Consider the following 24,945-nt stretch of genomic DNA (forward strand, 5'->3'; position numbering starts at 1 on the left):
ATGTGATATCCATCAACAAAAAATGAGAGAACTAGCTAAAGCAAAGAAACCAGAACAGCCACGATGACAATCATTTCGTCGCTCCTTGAGCCTCACTGGCAGGTTTAGCCGCACTAGCAACCTGTTCATCATAAACAGACTTCTCCAAACCCGCGACTGACGCTGGTTCATTCCGAGCAACGCTTTCCTCTCCATTCCGATTCGTCTCTGGGTTCTGGCCTTCGACATCGGGGTGTGGAGGAGCATGTTCGGAATTCTTGATGATTTGGTTGCCGCTTGCATCAATGACTCGGGTTTGAGTCTGGTATTTGGTTTGCAAGGACACTTTTCCTTCTGCTTGTAGTCTGGCGACTTCCTTTGGTTCTAAAAGATTGCCGGCTTCATCGCGGTATTCGATACGCTCTTCACGGCCGATAATTCGGTTTGAGCCCGCTGGCTGTGGGGTTACGTATTGCTTATTGCCGTCTGGGTTTTCGCCGATGGGTTGTTGCTGATTCTGGTTTTGGATAGGAGCAACAGGGACCTGTGACTTCACTGGCACGTTTGCGTTTGAATATGGCGTTATATAATCGTCCAACTGTTTTGTTCCCAATAATTCGTTAATCACAATCACGTAGATCGACGTTAACCGCGAGGAGGCGGCTTCCATGTTGGGAAACTTACGTTAGCATGAAACATAGCACAATTAAAGTCCCAAGAATCTAGCAATTTCACGCTCTGACAAGCATCTGTTGTCCAAGGATTTGCATAGGTGAGGGGAGAGTAGATAACAAAGACACCGACGCTCAAGGCAAGGAAAGTTGCGATGAGGCCGCTGCCAACGATTGATCGCTTGCCGATGACAGGTAGCTGAACACGGTTCAAGACAAAGTCAAAAGTCTGCGACAAAGCCATAATGGCAAAGTACAGAGCTGGGAGGTAATGGTGCAAGAACAGCTGACGGGCCATGAGGAAAAACGGGAAGTAGTGGAAAGCCCAGCCAAGCACTGTAGTGCCGACTTCATAATCGAACCGCTTGAAGTTGACGTTCTTGTAGTCATTGCAGCTTCTTTGCCAGCGGAGTACTGCGAGGCCCTTGAAGGCGATATAAAGGGCAATCGTGGCGGTCGACGACCACCAAATGAGAGGATTTCCGAACAGATAGACCTGGCGGTGGTCTTTACCCCAGAAATTGATACCACGAAGGAGAGTTGGCCATGAAGGAGGGCGAGAGTCCCAGGCATGCGATTCGGTCAAACCGGCGTTGGTCGTCCACATGACTCTCTGAAGCTCCAAGAACTTTCCCAAGAAACCGGGGTTTCGGTAGTTAACTTTCTCCGCATCTTCTGTCAACGCGGGATGGGCGTTCGACTCAATATACCAGAGACTATTAGGGAGAGTGCCTTGTTTGGCGCAAGTGACTTCTTGCTGGTCAAAGGCCCAATCAGGTAGCTTTACCTTGTGCGAGAACAAGGCACATCCAGTCATGACGTGGATAAGTCTGAATTTAGTTTGAATCGTACGCAGGCGCTTCTTAGCTTCTTCGCCATCAGACTCGGACTTGACGATTTCAACACGGAAGAGGTCATTGGCATCGCCTGGGAACCCTTCGTAACCATAGGCAGACACCTCGTTTTGCCAGTCGGCATCAGTAATAGGAGCACGTTCATCATGAGAGTGGATACGGCGATGAGTGGTCAGGTGGTACAGTCGAAGGACAGCCCCATCATAGATGTACTCAGCGGTCGTGTTATCCCAGGCCATTGGTCCTTCAATCTCTGCGCCATCAGCTCCGACGGGTTGCGTCTGGTTTTCAAGGAGAAAGACGTTGTTCTCATCTTTGTGTGGATAGAGCGTAACCTGTTGTTGCTGGCTTCCAGTGGGATACATATGTGCGTGCGAGTGGAGGTAACCGCCCTGGGTATTAACATGACGAATAGTGACTCGGGAGCCATAGACGACGTCAGCCGGAACATCTTGCATTCCTTTGGAGTTAAGAGTAGCCTGGAATTCAGAAGACATGAAGCCATCGCCTTCCCCAGGGTTCACCAAGCAAAGAAAGTGAACGCCAAACATTGCGATATAGAACCCAAGGGGGATGACAACGAGGCAGAAGAATCGGGCAAAGAAGTGCTTAAACCATAGGCGCTATAAAAAATTAGATGTAGTTTTATAAAGGATCTTGCAAGCCTAGACTTACCGGTGTGACTGTATTCGAATCCCCTAGAAGAACCCACAGCTGGAGGATGGTAATGGATCCCAACCAGGCGGTGGTAAAGAGACCAACCCACTTGACGCTTAGTGTGGCACCTAGCGAAAGTCCACTCAAGACCAGCCAGAACCACCAGGCCCCTTTGAATGCTTTGGAAGGACCCTGCTCATGTTGATTTGTGAAGCACGCAAACGATAATGCTGTCAAGGCCGTGAAGAAGATTAGGGGTGAGTCGAGTAGGATAAAGCGGGATTGAGTGGTAAGAGCATTGTCTATCCTTAAAGTAAGCTTTCGTCCACTGTGTGGCTAATTCATGCTCACTAACCAAAGGTAACCAATACTGCTCCCATGACCGAAGTAGATGTTCTACAACCAGTTGCTTTCAACGTTAGGAACATCAGGGGCACAGTCAAGACACCAAGGATCGCCGGCAGCAGACGCATAGCGACGTAGGGGACACCGGGTTCAAGATAGTCCATTCCAATATCACTGAAACTGAAGTCGCCTTGAAAGCCAGCGAGCCAGGCAGCCAATGTAATGAGCAATTTGGCAAGCGGAGGGTGAACATCCATAAAGAATGTGCCCTTGATATACTTGGTTGCGAATCCACCGAAACTGAAAACGCCCATAATATATTAGCCAAGAAATTTCCACCACTGACTAGAGTATGAGCATAACATACTGGACTTCATCAAAGACGACACTGGAAGGTTGATAAATGCGAAACAATCGGACCGCGGCTGCCCCCAGGGTCAAGCCAGCGAGCCATACATAGTCTGAAGCTGGGAGTTTGAAAATGTCATTATCCGTGACGCCCTCCGACGAATAATCCTTCGTTTTCTTAGGTGTAGACTTTTTCGACTTTGGATTGGGTGAACGGCTGCGACTGCGACTGCGACTGCGCGAGCGGTTGTTTCCTCGAGACACCGGCCGCACACTGAGTGTATCCTTAGATTTCGAAGGCATGGTTGCAATTGGGTTGCATCGAGAGGAATTTTCAGAAAAAGGAGTCCACTATGGCCGTCGGATATCCTGAATGTATTGTGGATAATGCGATTGAATCGGATAATAAATCGAGGTTTGCCAGCAACGAGTACGTAACAATTAGTGGTTATAAGGGAACAACAACGCGATAAGAAGAGCATAAACGAAAGTCAGGAAGCGAAAGAACGATTAATTAGAATATAAGGGTCCCATGAGAAAGCAAGAGACTGCAAAAGATGCTTGTGAACAGAAAATCTCTTGATGGAAAATGAATCGAAAGGGAGCTTGTTGACGCTACTCGGTCCGTCGTCGACAGCTGGCCAGATCTCAGTTAGCATGAGAGTACGGGTGGAAGCTCCACATGGCTTCTTACTGGCTGGCTATTTGAGGCTATTATTAGCGACCACAGGGGAGGTGAATGCTGACGATGCTTATACGTAGGAGATTGTTATATATTGTAATAATCTCTGGCTCTTCTGGATTAACTTGAACACCTAGTAACTAAGCCTGACACCTGAACTTGGATTATACATAAACGTTTATTGTTTAGGGACCTATTTACATCTGAGAGTGGACTACGGGCGCTACCGCCTATCCGCGCGTCTAATAAGCGCAGGAAAAGCGCTAGCCTTCTTAGCTAAGTTCTTACGCGGGAAATATCTAATGCGACCATCTCCAGTGCACAGTCTCTCTAATCAACTACAGCAACCCGCCGTTGATTTCCTTTTCGTCGCACTGTAGGAAACCAATATGGCTGCAGCTGTAGCTGACGGCAATGGGGCTTCAACGCCTACGACCGTGGACGACATAAGCAAACCCCCGGAGGGCATCGTCGTGCCACCCAAGGATATTAGAGGTGCGTTTTGTCCATTCAATCAGCCCATTCTGAGGCCTGTTGCTAATGCGCTCTTTCATATAGCTATTGTTGAGAAGACAGCCGGATATGCCGCTCGAAATGGCCCAGTTTTCGAACGTTAGTTCTCTCGAGAAACCCAGACTTTCCTTTTCATGGCTAATTTCCCTTCGATCTACAGAGCGAATCCGCGAAAAAGAGCAGAGTAACCCGAAATTCTCTTTCTTGAGCCCCGGCGACGCCTATGCAGCATACTATCTATGGCGACTCGATGAAATAAAAGAAGGGCGCGGCACCGACGTGTCGGCTGGCCGACCAGGCGAGGCGGTAGTCACTCCAGTACCGGAAAAGCCCAAGGGACCGGCCTCACCGCCAGAGTTTCATTTCTCGGCGCGAATGCCCATAATCAATGCACAAGATTTGGAGGTTGTCAAGTTGACGGCACTTTTCGTCGCCAAAAGAGGGAAATCGTTTATGACATCGTTGTCGCAAAGGGAGGCGCGAAACTTTCAGTTTGATTTTCTGCGGCCACAACACAGTTTATACCAGTTTTTTACACGACTAGTCGATCAGTATACTATATTGTTGACAAAAGAGGGCATCGATGCAGAGACTACAGAGAAGCGCCGGCTCGAAGAATTGGCGACAAATACAAAAAACAAATACCATATCCTAGACCGGGCCAAACAACGCGCGGAATGGGTCAAATATCAAGAACAACAAAAGCAGAAGAAAGAAGAAGAGGAAGAAAAGGAGCGTATCGAATATGCTCAGATTGACTGGCATGATTTTGCTGTCGTGGAAACTGTTCTTTTCACTGAGGCAGACGATCAAATCGAGTTGCCACCGCCCGCTTCCCTTGGTGATCTTCAGTCGGCATCTTTAGAACAGAAGGCGGCGATGTCGCTTAATCCGCTACGTATCGAGGAGGCGATGCCTACAGACGAAGCAGAGCCTGTATATTACAATGCTTATCCCATGCAACAAGTCGGTCCTACACCCCAGTTTCAACAGGCTCCTATACCCGCAGAACAGCAGCAACCCTTCCAACTACCGACTGTACCAACCCCTATCTCTGCAGCCAACGAAGAAGAAGAGCGACGTATCCGCGAACGTGCCGAAGCACGAGACCAGGCCTCAGCCGCTCAAGCAGCCGCAAAAGCCCAACCGCCATCAATGCGTATTCGATCAGACTATGTTCCACGTGCACAATCACGAAGGCAACAAAATGCAGCAGTCACAGCGCTTTGCCCCAACTGTCACCAGCAAATTCCCGTTGCTGAATTGGATCAACACATGCGTATTGAAATGCTGGATCCACGCTGGAAAGAGCAACGCGAAAAGGCAGAATCTCGTGCTGCACATACGAATTTGATTACAACAGATGTCGCGGGTAACCTGAAACGTCTTGCTAGTCAAAGAAGCGATGTATTTGACTACGCGAATGCTCCCACCCCTGCTAATGCCCCCGGTGGATACGAAGAATCCGAGGAAGAAGCACGTCGCAAGAGACTCGCCATGATGGCACCTCCCGGCTCAGGATCAGCAGCTTTCTCAGCACCAGCACCCGGTACAACTGGATACGAAAGTGCGCCGGGTGCCCCATCTCATTTCTCGCACATGCAAATGCCGACCGTCGGTCCACCAGCAGCAGGTCCGGGGATGATTGGAAGGCCCGGCGGACCTAATCCACCGACAATGGATATTAATGAGCAAATCAGAAATTTGCATGAGAGATATGGACATCATCAACAGCAACCGCCGCCAGGGCAAGGGCAGTATCAGCAGGGACAATATCAACAGGGATACCCGGGAAGTCATTAACCTCCTTTCTATGAATTATATTACTATTACATCTTCCTGTTCTTCTTCCTCTCCCGCTTAGGGATCTTCGAAATGCTCGATCGCCCCATTGAAAAGAGACAAAAAAGGCGAATTGCAGTCTGATGTACCAAAATGGAGTTCGAGTTCATTTCATACTTATGTATTTCTTTTTTTTTCCTCCTGTTTGTCTCTGGATTTGTATGATCAGTTAGCATCTGGGTTAGCGTCTTAGGATGGGGGTGTTCTGTACGAATTTAACTATGTATACACACTGTTTTATTTCATCAACACAACCCATTGGCCTAGATTTCAGTCTATTGATAGACTTTATTAAAATTGACGTCACATGTGCAGAATTTAACGCCATTCAAGTATTTTACGGCGTCTTTTCTAGGTATACAATTTCTTTGATGTCTTATCACGTGCTTGGTGTGCCCTACTTCGGCAGTAATACCTTGCCCTGAAGGATAAATGGAGGCAGACAACGTGGGTTAGCGGGAAATAACCAAAAAAATCTACTGTATAGATCACGCAGATGTTGACCGCAGATTATAGGACCAATGACGATGTTTGTAGAGAAAGCGTGCAGCTTTCAGGGAGAACGTTCGAAGAATTAGCCCATAGTTAACTTAGTCTAGGAGTTGTGACGTGCATGGTTATTCCAAGGCTAGCTGCAGACTTATGGATAGGCCGAGTCCGAGCTATGTTGGTGTGAGGCCGTGAGCCTTGCAGTAACCCATCTAGTTGAGAAAGTCAGGCAATTCCTGGCAGGGCTTGTGCAGGACCCAAGGAACCTGCTGAGCATAGCCCCCGATCATCTTTAGGGTGTTCTGTGGACTATACCAGGGCAATCCCTGAGGCAAGATGAACATTACATTGGAAAAGAGGCATGGTCTGCAGCATTGTAGAGTCATTTTAGGGTTGCACATTATCTATGTAGAAGGATCATACAACGGATGCAATCTTATTGAAAACTACCTGGCTGATAAACTACGTATATGCAAGTCCTGAGAAACCTACGAAGACAAATAGGTAACCTTGTAACATTCGTGGAAGGTCGGACTATAGACATCAGGGGAAATGATGAGAGAACACCTGGATGAAGAACGATGTAAATGAGAAACAAAGTGAAGCAAAGCAAACAAACAAACAATAAACAATCACTAGATGATATTCAACAACATCAAAAGCAAGAATATGAACTGCAAAGGAAGAAAAATGTATAAACAATCAAAAAAGACTTCCTTGAAAAGATGAGTCTGGATGATAAATAAGAAAATATGTAAATGCGAATAACAGTCTTCGAAATGGGCAGAGGGGTTGAAATGTACTATGCAAAATCGAGCCAAAAAAAAGGGGGTATGGATAGAATAATAAGTTATTACATTAATAATACAGTCGAAAAGTACGTAGAGCTCGTACTACGTATAATAAGATGATGATGGAAAGGTGTATGAAAATCGTCACAAAATGCTATGCAATGCCCGAACCAGCGTCATTGAATGGGGAAGATGGGGATGTGATAGGTTGAAGGGGAATATCTCAAGGAAGGGATGTTTCCGAAATTGATATATCAGAATCCGGGGGGAAAGATAAGGATAAATAGCATGTGATTGCAGGGGCCTCGAATCAATCAAAAGCACCTGGAATGGCTTTAGCGTCCTCAGAAGCATTATTTTCCGCCTCCTCGTGATTGCTGGTATGTTGGGATGTTGACTCGGAACTCTCCTTGGAATGCGACGCGTCGGGGAGAGTGGTCTCCAAGTCGGTGCGCAGTTGTTTTTCTGCTTCACCGTCGGCTGCGTGTGCAACTTCTTGCACGTTGTCGACTTTTTCATCGGCTTGAACCGCAGTATCAACGGATAATGCTTCCTTGACGTCAGGGCTAGGCGAAACCGCCACACCGTCGGCGTTTCTTGGTGGTAATGCAGGAGGCGCTTTCTCAAGACCTTCATCGGCACCATCTACGGTGGAAGCAAGCAGACTTTCTGTCTTCGCAGTCTCGGCAACATCAGCTTCTACCTCAACAGCTTGGCCCGCTATAGGCAATGGCTTCTCTTCAACTTCGACGACAGCAACGAAAGCTGGCACAACACCGCCACCGAACCGTGACCAGAAGATCCTTTCTCGCAGACGAATGATCTCTTCCCACGCTTCCTTCTCTCCATCCACGTCTGTAACGTGCACATGACCGTCGAGGATCATTCTGAGATATCCGGCGAATTCACAGCAGGCACGCACTTTTTCGAGGCAAAGAACACATAACGAGTATCGCTGAGCACTTTCGCTGTCGGATGTCCGGAATCGATGAGTACGTTCGTTAACGTCTCCTGATCGACGCTCGCCACAGAGACCGCAAGGGAATTGGTACTGTTTATGGCTTGCGGGCATGGGCTCCACAATCAGTGTTCCATCGCAGAGACTGCTGAACACAGATCTACGTGTGAGCCAAGAGATCGATGGCGCGGCATCTAGACGAAGAGTGGGTTCGAAATCCTCGATGAGAACTCGCTTATAGAACCGTGTGTCCTTCAAAGGGGTATGAGTGACGGTTGTTTGAGGGCTTCCAGTAGGAGTCTGAGATTGACTGTTTCCTGGAGACGCGACATTCGAACTGCCGCTTGAAGTCAACCCAGCCAGCCCCATGACGTTCAAGCCGCCATACGAACCACTAGCAACTCGGCTAGGTGATTTGGAAGTGGTGGCAAAATCCAATAACTCGCGGAAATCGTCATATGCAACCATATCCGTCCGGTAGATTGGTTTGATCAAATGAGGAAAGGACGTTGAAGGCGCAGGCGAAATCTCATTGAGCACAGGAGTGGCGAGGGCTGAGTTCGAGGAATCTAAAAAGCGACCTACGCTCGATTGCATCGCCATCGCTGGTGATGTAGGAGCCGTCGAGGGGTTGGGCGTGGTATCGTTATCATCGCGAGCAGAATTCATCTCTTGGATGACCGCCTTTAATTCCGCAAGCTGTTCCTCTTGGGAGGCAACCAAGGCTTCAGTATCCTTGATCTGGGCACGAAGCTGCTCATTTTTTTTCTCAATGGCTTCCCGTTCTTGCTTGGCAGCAGCAACCATCTATCGATTGTCAGCAAAATTCATCGACAGTATATACTGAGGAATATGCTCCTCACCTTATTGGCTTCTTCAAACAGAGCGGCAGTCAATGTCTCCAATTCCTGCTCCATCTCTCTCTTCTCTTTTTCGGCCACTGTTCGCTTCGCACGTTCCTCATCAAGCATTTGTTTCATGGATAAAATCTCCGCTTCGACGTCACTTCGTTTAATCATGATTCCGCTGGATATTTCTGCCCGGTATTTCTCATTCTCAGATTCCACCTCCAATAATCTCTCCTCCGCCTCCTCCAATTCTTGTCGAGTAGCCGACAATGAGTCATCCAAATTCGTCTGGTTATTAATTGCCTGTACCAATTTCGCACTCAGGGCAGCTACTTCGCTGCTCAGATCGGGGTGATGCGACGAATCCGAACTGCCAGTAAGATCGGATGTGCTTCCCATTCGCGGATCCCTCAATGTATTGAAATCGCTTTCCTGCAAATCTTCCAAGCCAGCCGGTGAAAGTCTTCGGCCTGCTCTATTGAAATCGGAGAGGGCATTGGTGGATTTCATCTTCGTAAGGAATCGTGCGGGCGAGCGTGTCCGCTTTCCGGCGGATTGGGACCGCTTGTGGTTGTTTGGTCGTGATAACATATTGGGTGCCGATAAAAAGCTGCTGTGTCCGTATGTATGAAGAGAAATGAGGCTGCTAATTGTTTGAATTAGACCGGAATGTTCCCGTATTCAAGTGAACCCCGTCTGTAGACTTACTCGGCCATGATGAGATTCGCCGATGAACAGGATCGAGATACGGCGGCTCAACGCACCACCTGAAAGGAGCGTATCTAACTAATAAATGCAGCACCGGTCCGGCAAAGGAAGGACGATATCATCTAAGGAAGATATATATTTGACGAGAATAGCCGGTTATCCCCCGATTGACGTTGGCGCGACGAGTCCGTTACACCAGGAGCATGTTAGACGAAGACCCACAAAGGACTGAGTCGTGGAAAAGTCAATCAATCAATAGCCCGGAGGTACAGTATCCGTAGACAAAAGGAACGGAGGATGCCGCACGCAGTCGAGCAGCGTAAGTATAAATCGAGATGAGGGGACGAGAGTTGAGAGAAGAGAGCGACGGCAGACAGTTCATGAAGTCCAAGTGAGCGATTGCGTGTGGGACTGTGAAGGATTGAGTGGTTGGTCAAGGCGTGAAGCAAGAGTGGCGAACGGACTCCACGGAGTTCTTCCCAGCGCCGTCTTGGCAGCATAGATACCTGGGAGGGGCCTAGAATGGCTTAGCGCGGGGAGGCTAGTGTCTGCTGACAAATGTCACGTGCATTTAAGTTAACTAGCCAACGTAGCTAGTTAGTTAGTTATTTAACCGTCCTCTACATTGTACATTGTACAGAGCAAGTGATACAGCATAGTAATATCTTGTTATTCGAATGAAGTACAGAGTAGCCCTCATCTAATGTGACCTCAAATCACAGCGCGCTCTAAGAGACGGAGGGGCAGTAGCTGACATCCTTGATGAGCTCCACAGAGCTTGGCTTTGACCTCAATTCGGCATGATCTGGTGGAAGTCTCGACAAAGCCGGAGGAGTCAAAAATTGAGGGGTTCCTATGTAGGTCGGTCTTTGGCTACCTGTATACCTAGGGGTCCGTGGATAGGACTGGAAAGCTGTAGGAGATGGGGTTGGTGTCTCTATAGAGAAGAGGATAATATTCGATAGAGTAGCCGATTTATATATAATATTTGTAACAAATATATATGTGTATATGTATATATACCAGACATCTGGGCAGTCACCAAAATAGGTAACAAATTGCTCTAGTCTTGCCATATAGCTAATATATGAGTATGAACAATACTCTGAGTATCTTTATTCAGCCAGGCAACATGTTGTGGTTGGCATGCTCCGCCGCTATATATCTGAACGGCCTGAGGCCACCAAGTGGGGTGCATAATGATTCTAACATTTCTTTCAACAGAACATTCAACATACAGTGCATAGCAGTACACTTACTTTACACATAACGACATTCGCAGATCACGAGCATTGTTATATTGGGCCTGAGTCTCCGCCGATTTGTGACTTGACCTTCCGTTTTCGTTATTCTTAGAGACACCTGGGGAAAGAGGGCAAATCATCATGGCTGACGCTGAGTTGGAGGAGGTTCGTCAAAGACAGGATTTACAGCTTTCAATTATGCGTATGTCGAATGTCCTAATATCAAATATAGATCCGAAGAGCTCGTCTCGCTCAGTTGCAACAACGAGGAGGTGGCCGAGGGGCCGCTCCCAGTGGTGAGGGACAAGAAGATCAAAGAAGGTCGGCGAGCACGAGCTTTGATTGAAGAATCGCAATTTACTGACAACAATCTAACACAATATAGACAAGCAGAAGGTATAAGCCACCCTCAAACCTCAAAGATCTCATATCAACTGACCTAAACCAGCTGACCGACGCGCCACAATACTCAACCAAATCCTAGACCCCGCGGCTGCAGACCGACTCGGAAGAATACGACTCGTCAAAGAATCCCGCGCCACCGATATCGAGAACAGACTCATCATGCTTGCGCAAACAGGCCAGTTACGCCAGAAAGTAACCGAAGATCAATTGAAGGACCTCCTCAACGCCGTTGCAGAAAACTCGCGCAAGGAGGAAGAGGAGCAAAAAGTCGTTTTTAGTCGTCGCAAGGGTGGTTGGGATGATGATGACGATGATTTGTTGGATTTATAATGGGAATAGCTGGTGGCGGAGTTGTTTGGTTGGGCCTTTTTGAAGGAACGAAACGATCGTCGTGAAGACAAAGCATGACTCTTGGAAAGGACTTGCCCGTTTACTGAGCTGGACTGCATACGATATGAAATCTTGACAGAAATCAGGAAGAACAGTTGTAGCACAAACCGAGAACGCTTAATGCAAATGTATGATATACATGACATCTAATATACAAGAGGCAGTAAATGTATGCCCATTACGAACTAGAACCTTGAGCCTGCTGCTCCTTTGCCCTCTTCTCCTGCTGCCGCATCATACGCCTAATTTCCCTCAAATCCGGCGGTGTCTCAATCCCCAACTCAGTCCTCAAGTCATCCACATTGCGCTCCAGCTGCTCTTCCCAATAAACATTGATCAACTCCTCACTCGACAACCCACTTCGCACCGCCCATGGAAGATGAAGCTTAAAAAACCGCTCTCGTTCCGCAGGTTTCAATCTCACAACAGCCGCAAGACTCAGTCCTGTCATGGGTAGCACCGTATTCAGAAACTCGAATGCTTTGAGTGCTAATTCGCCTTCGACCATGGTCGGTAACCCGGTGACAGCGTGGTAGAAATCATGGCATTCGCGATATCGTTGCATGACGTAGGCGCATTCTTCGTCGTCGATGTATTGTACGCTGTCGCGGCTGTCGGGGGTCACGCCTTCTTTATCTAGCCATTTGGCGTATGTCCAGCCAACCGAGTTCTCAGGTAAGCTGCGGAGGTAGGGCAGTTTGAGGGTTTCGGATGTGATACGAGGACGGTCTCGGAGGATGCGACGACCGGTGGGGTTGGAGAGCATTGCATCGCGGAGACGATATATGAAGTAAGGTGTTGCGGTGGCTTCGCCTAACGCTGCGATGAGGTCTGAAGTCGAGAATTGTCAATGGAGTTGTCAAAGAAACTGGATATTAATATCGGTATATCGTCCTACCATGTCTGTACGGATTGATTAAAGAGCCAAATGCAGAGCCTATCGCGAGCACACCGCGCTCAATTCGGTTCAGAGGAACATGTCCCGGGTAGTTTGGCAGTGGGCGATTGAGGGCAGAGAAATTTCGGGATGCATACTTCAAGCCGATTTCATAACATTTAAGACACCGACTTGATGCAGCCAGGAGTGCAGTTCTTGGCGGTGGAGGCATTTTGTATTGGATGTAATTGTAGTTGCTGTGGTTGAACACTTGAATAGGTGCCGTGCGTGGATGGTGGATCATGAATCATTGACGATCATGAAATGTGGGGCATACCAGTACCGTAGGCGGTTAGCTTAGTTAGCTTACAACGCCGCGGAACTATACCGGTAGTTAACTATAACTATGTAACTAGCCTCACTAGGTAACTAGTTACTATGTATCCAATATTGCGATGTTCACAAGTCGTTATCGCAATAACAGCCTCGACTTATGAGTGATATGGAGCTTGGTGAAGCTTCACTCCTGAGGTGATTGTTCTCCTCGCACAATGGTGCACATATTGGACGTGATTCGCGCGCACCGGCCGCGACTTCGGCCACGGTTCTTGACAATTCACTATACATACTTTATTGGGATGTGTATGCTCACCTCCGTTATTTTCTGGGGTGCATCGACGCCGGCGAGAAGCGTGAGATACATTGATGCTTTATTCTTTGCCGTGAGCGCTATGACCGAGACGGGTCTCAACACCATCAATCTGTCGACGCTGAACATGTTTCAACAAGTGATCTTATGCTTCTTGAGTATAGTGGGTTCTACGGTAGGGCATCCCTCTGCTTATTAGTTCTTACAAATATTATTGCATGCAATCGCGTATGGAGCGCTAACGTAGGTATCTGACGCAGATTTGGGTGTCCATTGCGATTGTCTTGGTGCGTCGCCGAGCCTTTGAAAAGCGCTTCAGTGATATCGTAGAGGAACAACGCCGTCCGAGGAACCGAAAAGATTCATTGAGCTCGAGGAGACCGAACTCGGCGTCTATCTATCGTCCTTTCGCCAGCCATAATCTGGGTCTGCTTCGTTTTCGATCATTTCGAACGGAACCGAAAGGGCAACCGAACACGATGCAGCCGGATCACGATAACCGTGATCCCGAAAGGAACCTGGCTACATTAGCTCCTCTAGGGGCTGAGACTGTCTTAAAAAAGGAGAATGCGTCCCACTACGGGGGTCAACCAGAGCAGGAGCAAGGGCAGCATCAAGATGATACCGCGCCAAATCACATCACCTTTGCCGCGAATATGCGAGGTCAGTCACCAACCGCATACCAACGACACCTAAATCCGCCGTACGAAAATGCCCTCAGCCAAGCAGAATCCCAAGAAGAAAGTCACAATACAGAAGCTCTCGACCCTCGTTCTCATTTCCTTGAGATGTTCGGTCGCAATTCGTCTTTCCACCACCTCAGCGAAGCAGAACGGCGTCGTCTTGGAGGAGTTGAATATCGAGCAATCTGTCTTTTATCAGTAATCGTGCCGCTTTATCTATTTCTCTGGCAATTTCTAGGTGCCCTCGCTGTTGGCGCTTATATGGCGCGAAACCATGGTGATTTGTCGAGACAAAATAGACTTAATCCCTGGTGCGGCTTATCACTTCATACATTGACTGTTGGTTAATTAACTCATCTACTCACATAGGTGGATCGGCATTTTCTTTGCGATTTCGGCTTTTAACAACTCCGGCATGAGTCTGATTGATGCCAACGTGGTAGGACACTCAAAAGTTGTGTTTTGAAACAATACTGATCCGTTACGACTGTAGGTACCATTTCAAAACTCGCGGTTTTTCCTAATTACCGTGGGCCTGCTCATTTTGGCGGGAAATACCTGGTTCGTTGAGCCATATGTCTAGAGTACAGACTATTTAATCCTTAGATTGGCAACTGACAGGGGCAGTTATCCCATTTTTCTTCGCTGGTGTCTTGTCGTTATTAAAAAGTTTACGCCGAACACCGACTATTTCACACAGTATCACGAAACGGTGACATTCTTGTTGCAACATCCTCGCCGCTGTTATACCACGCTCTTTCCTTCGACTTATACCTGGTGGCTTTTATGTTTGGTCATTGTTCTCAACTGTACTGACTGGGTTGCGTTTGAGGTTTTGAATGTAACTACTCGATCTATATGACCAATGTTCTAGACTGACATCAGTGAACAGTACGATAACCCCGCAATTGACTCCATACCACTTGGTTCGCGGATTCTAGACGGTCTATTCCAAGCAATATGTGTTCGAAGCGGTGGTTTCTATGTTGTGTCCATCGCTTCCTTGCAGATCAGCCTTCAAGTCTTGTACGTTGTTATGATGTATATCGCTGTCTACCCGGTCGTCATCACGATGCGCAACTCGAACGTTTACGAAGAGCGCAGTCTGGGCATCTATGCAGATGACCCGTCGGCAAATGAAGGAGACCATTCGCAGTCATCTTCGTCCGCAGATTCGCAGAATCCGCTTTTGAGATGGGTCCCGCGCGGCCGAGCCTATTTCGTTGAGCACCAATTGCGCCTCCAACTGGCACACGATTTGTGGTGGCTCGGGCTCGCTGTGATAATAATCAGCATCATTGAAGCAGGCAACTTCACGCGCGATCCGCTGACGTACTCGGTGTTCAACATTATATTCGAGACGGTAAGTGCTTACGGTTGTGTCGGGCTTAGTACCGGCTTGCCCAACGAGGCATACAGCTTTTCTGGCGGCTGGCGCACGCTCAGCAAGCTTGTACTATGTGCGGTGATGATCCGAGGCCGTCACCGCGGCCTTCCTGTCGCAATTGATAAGGCCATTCTTCTGCCAAGTGAGCATATGGGTAAGGCCGAAGACGAGGATGCAAATATACGTTCCGAAAGAAGTCTCAGCCGAGCACGGAGATACATGTAATATGGTAGACTATCTAATTCTAGAAACTTTCCCGACCATACAAACAGCCCGAAAAAGCAGACCGCTCCCATTGAGAATGGTATCTAGTTAAGCACACTCAGCAAGCCGCCAGATATTCCTTGCTGAACGGATAGTCCACATATCCGTTACTCGACATGTAGGTATAAAAAGTTTGTCTATCATACGCATTGAGCTCCAGCCCTTCTTTGACTTTAAACACCAAATCCGGATTCGAAATAAAATAGCGTCCAAAAATAACCACAATGTCCTTCTCCGGATACTGCTCGTCCACAAGTCTGCGCGCTTCATTGGGCGTGTACCCACCAGCAACCAAAAGAGGCCCATTCCACAGCTCGTACGCAAAGTTCAAGCTATCAGAAGTCGCAGAATCCTCTGCACCAGACATTTGTGACTCGATAAGATGCAGATACGCAAGTTTTGACTTGCTCGCGTTGTCAATGATGTCGCTGAATTGCGGAATGGGATCCTCCATTCGCATACCCTGGAACGTACTCCAGGGACTCAGGCGCAGCCCAACGCGCTCGGCGCCTATCGCATCAACAACGGCATTGATCACCTCGTTCAGAAGCCGGGATCGGTTCTCGATATTCCCTCCATACGCATCATCGCGCTTATTGCTTACATCTTGAATGAATTGATCGAGTAGAAAGCCATTGGCACCGTGGATCTCTACGCCATCAAACCCTGCACGAACGGCGTTTTTCGCGGCGTCCACGAAGTCCAGAACAGTGCTCTTGATTTGCTCAATAGTCATCTCCTGCGGTACTGCAGCGCCGTCATCAATCGGTATCGCACTAGGCGCCATGATATCAACTCCCTCCTTCTTGGATATTTCGATATCTGCCGCACGGCCCATGGCAAATAACTGGCAGAACATGAAGCACCCTTTAGCATGGACCTCGTCAGTAATAGTCCTCCAGGCGTCGAGCTGTTCTTCGCGCCAAATCCCTGGTGCATTACTGAACCCGCCGCAGGCGGCTGATACGAATGTGCCCTCAGCAATGATCAAGGTGCTCGGCACTGCAGCTCGTTGGCCGTAGTACTCTTTCATCATGGGTGTTGGGATCCGATCGTCGGTGGCGCGGAGACGGGTAAGAGGAGCCATTGCGATGCGGTGTTGCACTTGCATGTTACCTATTTTGAGAGGTTTGAAGAGATTGGATTGAGACATGGTTGGTGGTTCTACGGTATATAGAGGATTTGGCTGCTTCAAGATGGGGAAATGGAACGTTTATGATATTTCCAGGGATTGGGAGAATACGAATTATTTATACACACCACCCCACGGTCATTCTCAGAGGGATACATTGGGTAAGGGTGTGGAATTGCCAATTGAAATTACTATAATTTTCATGACATTAATCAGCACAAATGGGTTATTTTGAAGAGAAAAAAAAATAGATATCTACAATTAGTCTTCCATTAGGGTAACGAGATATTTCCTAAAAGGGAACTGAGATTTTTCCGAATTAGGTAAAGCTTGTTCACACAACAAACGAGGACAAATTCGAAGACTTTGTTTTGTGATATTTTTGGGTGTCACAGCGAGCTGATTACAAATAGAAAGGATTTTAGGACCTGTGGCGTTTTCGCATAAGTGCTATCAGGTTCGCCTTTAATGGTGCATGAAACGTGTGGTTGTGCTGACTATTCTACGTTTCTGAGGCCGAGATCTGAGCCATATCAGCCAACTGCATGCTGATGCAACTATTCTAGAGATAATCTAAACTGACGTCTCTTTCCAAAAGGCCTCAACTTGCGACGCAAATGCCTTTTCGGACCAGATGTACTGCTTCAAAATCTCTAGCAACTCTAGCCACGATGTATCCAGGCCTTTGAACCTAGATATACGGTTCTTATGGAGCAGTGCCACGTAATTAGATCGTATAGGCCCAACAGGGGCAAAAGCGCCTCCGATGTAAAGCATCCATGCCAGAAGTCCCGGGTGATGTTCCCAGATTCGGTCATCATTCACTTCTTGCAACTTGTATAGTAGTTGTAACGAAAGATGTGACTGTTAATGATGCGATGAGTATTAGACAAATACAAAATATGAGCCTGACTTACAGGAATGACTGAAGTACGCCAGATCTTGCAGCGCAGCATGGTCGAACATAGATATAGTGCTAGATGACAGCACTCCGAGAAAGAAGAATGTCGAGATAAACCTACTAGCCTCGACTGAATGTTTGCCTGGTGATTATCGATATATGCCATAGATATCGCAGCTTCTGTTGCACCCCACAGATTATCTCGGATACATTGTAATGCATAAACGTCCTTAAGGATTTCAATAAATTCGTCACCCAATGAATAGGACAGAGATTTGAACCCAGGTGGCAGGACAAAGAAATCCGAAAAGCGAGGGTGTCTGGTCCACTTGAGCTCGGAGAACGTTGTGTGGTCGACAATTCGGGTTGATCCCGTCATGACCGAGCAATTTAAATCTTGCCTGTTGAATAGATGTAAGGACGTCTATGAAAGAGAAGCTGCGTGCGTTGTGTGGTGGCTCACCAGAAAATAGCCCTCTTAATGGCTTCACCCAAATGTATACCTTTTCTTTGACAGACGTCGAGAAGCTGTTGTATTGCTCCCATATGAAGCTGCACTGAACGTGGCATCCCAAGTCGGGCCTGTATTCTCAAATATTAGATTCATTGCTATATACCTCCAAGTTTAAAAAGGGAGGCAGACCTCAATACCAGCGAGTAGCAGAATGGCTCCCATGGTTGATTCGGAGGTAGCTCCATCCGAAGATCTCAAATTTTGACGAATGGAGCTCAGTGCTTCGGTTTGGTATTTGAAATAATCGTTATTGCAGCTGCTTGGAGTAGATGCCGAAGTATAAGTTAACATGACCGCATTCAACAGAGCGCGGTCATCAAGTCCTTTTCGAAGGACTGACTGGAAGTTCTGGAGCACATGCTCTTCCGAAACACTTAGAATGGGCTCTGTAGCACGTATGCTGCCGTCTAAATCGGGTCTATTAGCCAACCAGAGGTTGCAGGAGTTGAATAGTTAAGATCTTACGCTGACTAAGTAATGCCTGCAATCGCGGCGATTCTGCAGCCAATAATTGGAATGGCCCAGGGGCGGCTACTGTAGAGAGCGAATTCGGTGAGGTGATTGTATCACAGTTGATCTCTTTGCTTTTACTGACAGGGTCATCTTTCACAAATGCCGCGACAAAGTTATGGCCTGACTGTTGCAGACGCCTTCTTTTCTTCTCGAGGCCCCGCGCTACGGCATGCGACCGCGCGAGACGCCTCGTTGTGCGATCCTTGGCGTCATTTGGATTCTGTATGGATATAAATTGAAATCTCTCGCCTGACAGATGATTAGCCATAGGGTTTGGAATGGGATGATATCGTGCTTTAGGGCTTTGACCCACCTGGACAAGGCTTGTTGTGTCCTGCCATTCATGGGCGGGGGAGCGAATAACCAGTCTCCCTTTTTCGGCCAGATTCAACAGGGTCTACTACATGAAGTGGCGTATAACAGCTCTCCTTACGCACAGTGTGTTATCTGCATATGTGAGAGCAATGTTGGTGAAGTAAAATGGCGGCTGACAAATCAGCGGATAGGACAGTTTGAGAGTCCTATATGATCAGCCAATCACGATTATCTAGATGTAAATTACAGAAGCCCCAAGCAACTACGTTACTTCCGTTTCCTCTCACCCAGCTACATCTATATAGCCCCTAGAAGACCCCCAAATCGAAGAGGTATCCCGCAATCATTAAGGCTTCGGAGCCAACTACGGGAACGTCCTCTCATCAAGGGGTTTCTGGCAAGCAGTCCTCCGAAGAACAATCCGCCAATTTCTCCAAATACCGCTCTTTGCAAAAGATCCTAAACGTACCAGATGAAGGTTGTTGAATTGCACACCGGGAGAGAAACCCAACTTTTCAAGCGCATCTACAACCATTCCAAGCTCGACGGCGAGTTTCAAGGATCCACTAAAGTGATTCCAGCGGTTATGGATGAATTCGCGGCACAGGAGGATTTTGAGTAATATGGGGTTTGATAAAGCGGGGATACTTGGCGATTTTATTCAAGAGGATACACCCAAGTTGCTGGTGGAATCACGTTCGATCGGTCAGGATTGATGAACATTTAGTATTTCATGTGTTTTGCTGACGAGTATTGCATGTAAGAACACGACTTAATGGAGAGGAATTCAGAGCAATACCTCCCACTTTCTGGCCCATCTACCACGATGCCTCATATTTCCTAAATAGGCAGTTTACAGGCATCCTTCCTAAATTGGAATAGTCGCTATGATACTTAAATTGTCTGATTTGATTGGATCAAAAAGTGACAACTTTCTGATTGGGTAGTTAGGGTTATACCCCACAATTCCATTCTTCATCCAGTTGTTGACATTTCATTTCATCCTTGACAACGATTCTTAGGATTTACACTGACTCGATCATGGATATCTCAATAAATTAATCGGGTCACTTGTTATAGTCTGGAATGTTCCAGTATGATTTTCACAATATTTTGACAGACAATCGAGTCTCGAAAAGCCACTGGAAAGCAGAGTGAAATCAGCAAGCTTTAGAGTCCCTTTGCATTCGGCAATCGGAAGCCAAAAATGCCGACATATAATCCACCAGGCGAGCAGCACACTGCATTCATGCAATGGGCCATTGCTGAAGGCGTCAAAGTAAATGGGGTAGAACCTGCCAGGATCCCTGGCCGAGGGTTGGGTATGATAGCGACACGGGACATACAAGTATGATATCCATAGGCCCAGCTAAACATCATCTTTTCTTTCTTCCTCATTTCCTCCAGTCGCTAATATCCAACTTAGGAAAATGAGGTAATGGTTGAAGTGCCAAGATCAGCCATGCTAAGCATTGATAGCATACCGGCTGATTTCGTCAACATGTTCAATGGCATATCTACACACGGTCTACTCGCCGCGTTTCTCACTCATGGTGATCCGAAAACCTTGAAGAGATATGATCTCTGGAAAGCTACATGGCCGACCCTTCCGGACTTTGAGGAGGGAATGCCGATCCTCTGGTCTAAAGAACTCGGAGGCTCAGGATTAAAGACTCCGATTTCTACTATCGCCACCACATCCCATCAACATGACCTATCACCTATCACACTCCCGCCCTCAGTTTCCGGGTTGTGGAACACATTTCACAAAAAGCCCCTCGCAGAAGAATATACAACGAAGCATCAGAATCTTCTCGCTCAACAAGAAGCTCGACTACGAGAAGCATGGCGAGACGTCATCGCCGTCTTCCCAGATACAGATTGGGAGAAATTCTCGTATCATTGGTTAATTGTTAATACGAGGAGTTTCTATTATCTGATGCCCGGGCAAGACCCGCCAGAAGACACAAATGATGCTATGGCTATGGTGCCGTTTGCGGATTATTTTAATCATACAGATGATGCGGTGGGTTTGTCGTCTAGACCGGTAGTACTTTCTGAGATGGCGTACTGACTATGATGATAAGGAATGTGAGGTACATTTTGATGGGAAGAGCTATACATTTCGGGCGACGAGATTATATAGTAAGTTCTCGAATTTCATATATACAACTGTCATAGAGTGCTGACTCGTTGGATACTAGAAAAGGGGGAAGAGATATACATGAGTTACGGCCCACATCCAAATGACTTTCTTTTCGTTGAATGCATGTACGCTATCCTCCCCAGATTCACCTAATCCTAACAAGATGCAAATAACAGACGGATTCTACCTCGAAACCAACGAATCTGATGCCATATTCCTGGACGACATCATCTTCAAAGACTTTACAGTCGCCGAAAAGGAAGAACTAATCCGCCAAAGATATTATGGGTCCGTTCTGCCCCCTTCATAAGATCATATGAACCATCACTAACCAAAACTCTTGGGATGAAGAAATTATCAAATCACTTTGGAATCTGGCCCTTGTTTCCGCACCGAAGTCGCAGCAAGTATGAAATGCATGTCTCGACGTAACTGGCGGAATTACATTCAGGGTTGCGGCGCACCGCCAATTCCGGTAAAAGTTAATGCCATTATTAGGGATTGGGTTGATGTATATCTCAAAGATGCCACAGAGACAATGGCCAAATTGGAAGAGATGCTTTCACGAGAGAAAGATAGTTTGGCTCAGCGGAAGATTAAGATGTTGATAGGGAGGTGGGAGCAGATTAAACAGTTGTGTGAGGCTGTGAGTTCGAAGCTTGATTGAGAATACAAATCGAGATAAATTGAGGATATATAGCTATTGATACATGTAAGTAACCGAAAGTTAAACGGACGTAAATCATCATAAACCCTCTTCGCCCTCCATCTCTTCGACCTCCAAGGGACTCAGAGGGACGGCTCCTGCTTCTCGTAGTTTGGAGATTTGATTTCTCCCCAGCACAAGCTGCATAATTATATAATTCAGCGCACACCTAATGCCCAGCTCATTCCCTCGACGCACAATGTATCCATTAATATATTCAATTTCCGTTGTTTTCATTGCATGCACATCCTGAAGCATGGAGCTCGTATTTTGAGCCGTTGCATTGGCCAATTTGATGACTCTCGCCTTTAATCGTTCAGTCGAGAAACGTTCTTTTACACCGGGAACGCCATCTAGTTCTGGCAAGGCGCAGATAACTGTCGAAATTTCGGCGAGTAGCATTCGCATTGAGCGCGTCATGTGGTAATTGTAGAGCAATTCCCCATTCTTCACATCCAACAATGCGGTAAGCGGGTTTATGACGCAGTTCATGGCCAGCTTCTCGAGTTGATCTTGTAGAATAGCAATGGGGCTTTTGGCGACTGCAACTAATGGTGCTGTCAATGTCAATGTGCGTGCGAGATACTTCGTGGATGGAGCCCAGGGGGTATTTGAGGGTTTTCCGTCCGTTGTTGTTGGTATTGAGGAGAGTACATTCCCTATGCTGGTGGTACCCAGTCCGGTGTATTCGATGTGGAATGGTTTTTTCATTTTCACGCCATGTGAGATGATGCCTTGTAAATAGTGAGGACGGTCGCTGGGGTCGGGGAATACTTTCTCGTTCACTTCGTCGATGACTCCCATGCCATTCTGGAGGAAAAGGACAGTCGAGTCTGGAGTTAATCGATGGCTGACGGAGGATAATGCCTTGACGGTGAGTGGTGCCTTCGTGGTCACTATCAGACACTCGATCTTCTCATCGTCTGTAAAATCATCAACCTCAGAGGATGGAGCATCATTTGTCTCGAGTTGTGACGTATAATTTTCCTCCTCCTCTTCGGGGCTAAGCCTTGGGTTGCGTTCATCCCAGTACGGCATCGAATACCACGTCTTATTATCCAAAACATTCACATCAAACCCCGTCTTGTTATCGTCCGATCCATTCGTCATCAAGCGTATAGTTTGCTTTCGTTGCAGCCAGCGCTCGTACATATCGCGATTGTGTAGGAGCAGAGTAATCAGCGGTCGCGTCATTCGAGATGCCAATGAATGTGCCACGAAACAGCCAATGTTTCCCATTCCTAATATGTGTATTCGTCCGGACAAACTGCCCTTGTCTGGCGTCTCGACCTCTTCATTTTCGCGATACACCCATTTCCGATTGGGTGCGCCAGTTCGAGACACAAAGCTGCGGCTCCATGGTACTATGAAAGGCTGATATCTTGCAAGTCCATTTGTGCCAATAGTACCAATCCGCATTAGCGGATGGCTAACGATTCGAGCATGCACTTTGACGGCGTTTGGTGGTTGATTTGGAGCAGTAGCGACGAATTGCCGGCACGAAGGATTGATAAAAGGTAGCGCGAAGGTCAACTTATCATGTTGAAGCTTGTAGAGTAAGGATCGATACCAAAAACCGTTTAAATCGACTTCAAAAAAAATTCAGGTCGTACAAAGATTCATTGTAATTTCTTGAGCTTCAAATGTGACGAGAATCGGCTTGTTGTCCACTGACCGCCTTCCCTCACCGCCTTGAGATGTCGCAAAAAATGGCGGAGAAACTTTTTATTTTTATAACTCTTATCACACGACACAACATCAAGATTGATCTCAGCTTAGCAATATGGAGGTCGCAAATTTATTGCCGTTGGTGGACCGCCTGGAGGATAATATCGATGACTTGGAAGAGGCCCTCGAACCACTCCTAAGTCGTTCGTTGGATGAAACATCCAAAAAACTACCGCTACTCGAGAGAGCGAAGCTCCATGCTTTGCTCACATATATACTGGAGTCATTGATATTCTGTATGTTTGGCTATTTATTGTTTTTCGGGCATCTACTAATTGATATAGCTTATTTAACACTTCACGGCACCAATGCGCAAGAACATCCTGTCTTTAAGGAATTGACTCGTGTGAAGCAATACTATGCCAAGATAAAGGCATTGGAGAGTCCACCACCAGAGGAAGAAGCAAAGCCGACTATGAAGTTGGATCAGCAGGCTGCTCGTCGGTTTATAGCTCATGGCCTTGTATGTTATTTGCCTCGATTTTATTTTCGATTATTACGTGTACTGACTTGCCCAGGCTGGCAATGACCAATACGACATCGAGCGCGCAGAAAGACAAGCAAAGGAAAAAGCACGCGCGCAACTCAAAGCAGCCATGCTCGCCAAGAAATCTAAGGAAGAATCATCAGCCTCGACTCCTTCCCAAGAACTAAGCAAACCTTCCACTGAGGCCGAAAGCTCAGAATCAGAGTCGGAAGAATCCGAAGACGAATCTCCATCAGACTCCATCGATACGAAACCAGCAAAATCAGTTTCGCCTATAGGGGACTTTATCAAACTCTCCTCGGAACCCATGGCAGAGTCCAAAAACGCCAAAAAGAAAACCGCAAAGGCAAAAGCGAAACAGAGGAAAGAGAATCTCATAAAAGCGAAAAGGGCTGAGCCTCAGGCAACGCGAGAGGCGAAGGGTATTCCGGAGCCGGATAACAAACAGCAGCGAACAATGTCTCGGAAAGAGAGAAGGCGTAGGAAGGAAGCCAAAAGAAAGGAAAAGAACAACGACAAGAAGAAACAGAATCGATAGGCGATATGATGATGATTGCGCTCTTACTTATTTCATGATTACTCTTAGCATATGCATTCGGTCCGGATATAAGCCAGAATGCAGGCGTTGGCGGTTGTTTACTCAATATGTACATATAAATAATCATGAATTAGATATTGATACAATCCAGAGACATACATAGTAACTAATTAGGTCGTAGATGGAAGTAATGTTAAAGCCGCGGTTATCCTAACGCCGACCCGTCTCCAACCAATCAGACAAGCAGACGGTGGCACCCGTACCGGCCGATTTTGCCTCAAACCTCCGACCTTCGAACTTCTTCTACGAAATAATTCTTCAAACAGTCATACATAACTCCAACCACCCCTCTATCCATCTCACTTTCAACGCCTCTCTTTC

General features: G+C 47.1%; 11 protein-coding genes across 11 annotated transcripts; 5 read left to right on the forward strand and 6 right to left on the reverse strand.

Moving 5' to 3' along the window:
• Positions 1-70: 70 nt before the first annotated feature.
• On the reverse strand, positions 71-3,157 carry EYB26_008956 (uncharacterized protein; the record flags this gene model as incomplete). Its single annotated transcript, XM_054268207.1, has 5 exons — positions 71-577; positions 664-2,127; positions 2,180-2,463; positions 2,517-2,806; positions 2,874-3,157. 5 exons carry the CDS (start codon positions 3,155-3,157, stop codon positions 71-73), a joined length of 2,829 nt encoding a protein of 942 aa, XP_054124182.1.
• A 768-nt stretch (positions 3,158-3,925) lies between these two features.
• EYB26_008957 (uncharacterized protein) lies at positions 3,926-5,852 on the forward strand (the record flags this gene model as incomplete). The annotated part of the gene is made up of 3 exons (XM_054268208.1): positions 3,926-4,031; positions 4,095-4,148; positions 4,210-5,852. 3 exons carry the CDS (start codon positions 3,926-3,928, stop codon positions 5,850-5,852), a joined length of 1,803 nt encoding a protein of 600 aa, XP_054124183.1.
• Positions 5,853-7,481: 1,629 nt separating this feature from the next.
• Positions 7,482-9,693, reverse strand: EYB26_008958 (uncharacterized protein; the record flags this gene model as incomplete). The annotated part of the gene is made up of 3 exons (XM_054268209.1): positions 7,482-8,936; positions 8,993-9,623; positions 9,686-9,693. The coding sequence occupies 3 exons, from the start codon at positions 9,691-9,693 to the stop codon at positions 7,482-7,484; spliced, it is 2,094 nt and encodes a 697-aa protein (XP_054124184.1).
• A 1,377-nt stretch (positions 9,694-11,070) lies between these two features.
• Positions 11,071-11,664, forward strand: EYB26_008959 (uncharacterized protein; the record flags this gene model as incomplete). The annotated part of the gene is made up of 4 exons (XM_054268210.1): positions 11,071-11,094; positions 11,162-11,250; positions 11,315-11,325; positions 11,378-11,664. The coding sequence occupies 4 exons, from the start codon at positions 11,071-11,073 to the stop codon at positions 11,662-11,664; spliced, it is 411 nt and encodes a 136-aa protein (XP_054124185.1).
• Positions 11,665-11,902: 238 nt separating this feature from the next.
• On the reverse strand, positions 11,903-12,833 carry EYB26_008960 (uncharacterized protein; the record flags this gene model as incomplete). The annotated part of the gene is made up of 2 exons (XM_054268211.1): positions 11,903-12,555; positions 12,623-12,833. The coding sequence occupies 2 exons, from the start codon at positions 12,831-12,833 to the stop codon at positions 11,903-11,905; spliced, it is 864 nt and encodes a 287-aa protein (XP_054124186.1).
• Positions 12,834-13,152: 319 nt separating this feature from the next.
• EYB26_008961 (uncharacterized protein) lies at positions 13,153-15,545 on the forward strand (the record flags this gene model as incomplete). Its single annotated transcript, XM_054268212.1, has 6 exons — positions 13,153-13,425; positions 13,511-14,244; positions 14,303-14,372; positions 14,427-14,494; positions 14,561-14,774; positions 14,826-15,545. The coding sequence occupies 6 exons, from the start codon at positions 13,153-13,155 to the stop codon at positions 15,543-15,545; spliced, it is 2,079 nt and encodes a 692-aa protein (XP_054124187.1).
• Positions 15,546-15,642: 97 nt separating this feature from the next.
• On the reverse strand, positions 15,643-16,737 carry EYB26_008962 (uncharacterized protein; the record flags this gene model as incomplete). The annotated part of the gene is made up of 1 exon (XM_054268213.1): positions 15,643-16,737. One exon carries the CDS (start codon positions 16,735-16,737, stop codon positions 15,643-15,645), a length of 1,095 nt encoding a protein of 364 aa, XP_054124188.1.
• A 552-nt stretch (positions 16,738-17,289) lies between these two features.
• Positions 17,290-18,985, reverse strand: EYB26_008963 (uncharacterized protein; the record flags this gene model as incomplete). The annotated part of the gene is made up of 7 exons (XM_054268214.1): positions 17,290-17,580; positions 17,634-17,657; positions 17,739-18,018; positions 18,081-18,199; positions 18,261-18,538; positions 18,597-18,893; positions 18,958-18,985. The coding sequence occupies 7 exons, from the start codon at positions 18,983-18,985 to the stop codon at positions 17,290-17,292; spliced, it is 1,317 nt and encodes a 438-aa protein (XP_054124189.1).
• Positions 18,986-20,166: 1,181 nt separating this feature from the next.
• On the forward strand, positions 20,167-21,772 carry EYB26_008964 (uncharacterized protein; the record flags this gene model as incomplete). The annotated part of the gene is made up of 6 exons (XM_054268215.1): positions 20,167-20,307; positions 20,386-20,985; positions 21,047-21,104; positions 21,164-21,226; positions 21,282-21,393; positions 21,457-21,772. The coding sequence occupies 6 exons, from the start codon at positions 20,167-20,169 to the stop codon at positions 21,770-21,772; spliced, it is 1,290 nt and encodes a 429-aa protein (XP_054124190.1).
• A 78-nt stretch (positions 21,773-21,850) lies between these two features.
• Positions 21,851-23,230, reverse strand: EYB26_008965 (uncharacterized protein; the record flags this gene model as incomplete). Its single annotated transcript, XM_054268216.1, has 1 exon — positions 21,851-23,230. One exon carries the CDS (start codon positions 23,228-23,230, stop codon positions 21,851-21,853), a length of 1,380 nt encoding a protein of 459 aa, XP_054124191.1.
• Positions 23,231-23,594: 364 nt separating this feature from the next.
• On the forward strand, positions 23,595-24,564 carry EYB26_008966 (uncharacterized protein; the record flags this gene model as incomplete). Its single annotated transcript, XM_054268217.1, has 3 exons — positions 23,595-23,775; positions 23,824-24,002; positions 24,058-24,564. 3 exons carry the CDS (start codon positions 23,595-23,597, stop codon positions 24,562-24,564), a joined length of 867 nt encoding a protein of 288 aa, XP_054124192.1.
• Positions 24,565-24,945: the final 381 nt, after the last annotated feature.

This window comes from Talaromyces marneffei, chromosome 7 (genome assembly GCF_009556855.1).
Source record: "Talaromyces marneffei chromosome 7, complete sequence".
NCBI lineage: Eukaryota > Fungi > Ascomycota > Eurotiomycetes > Eurotiales > Trichocomaceae > Talaromyces > Talaromyces marneffei.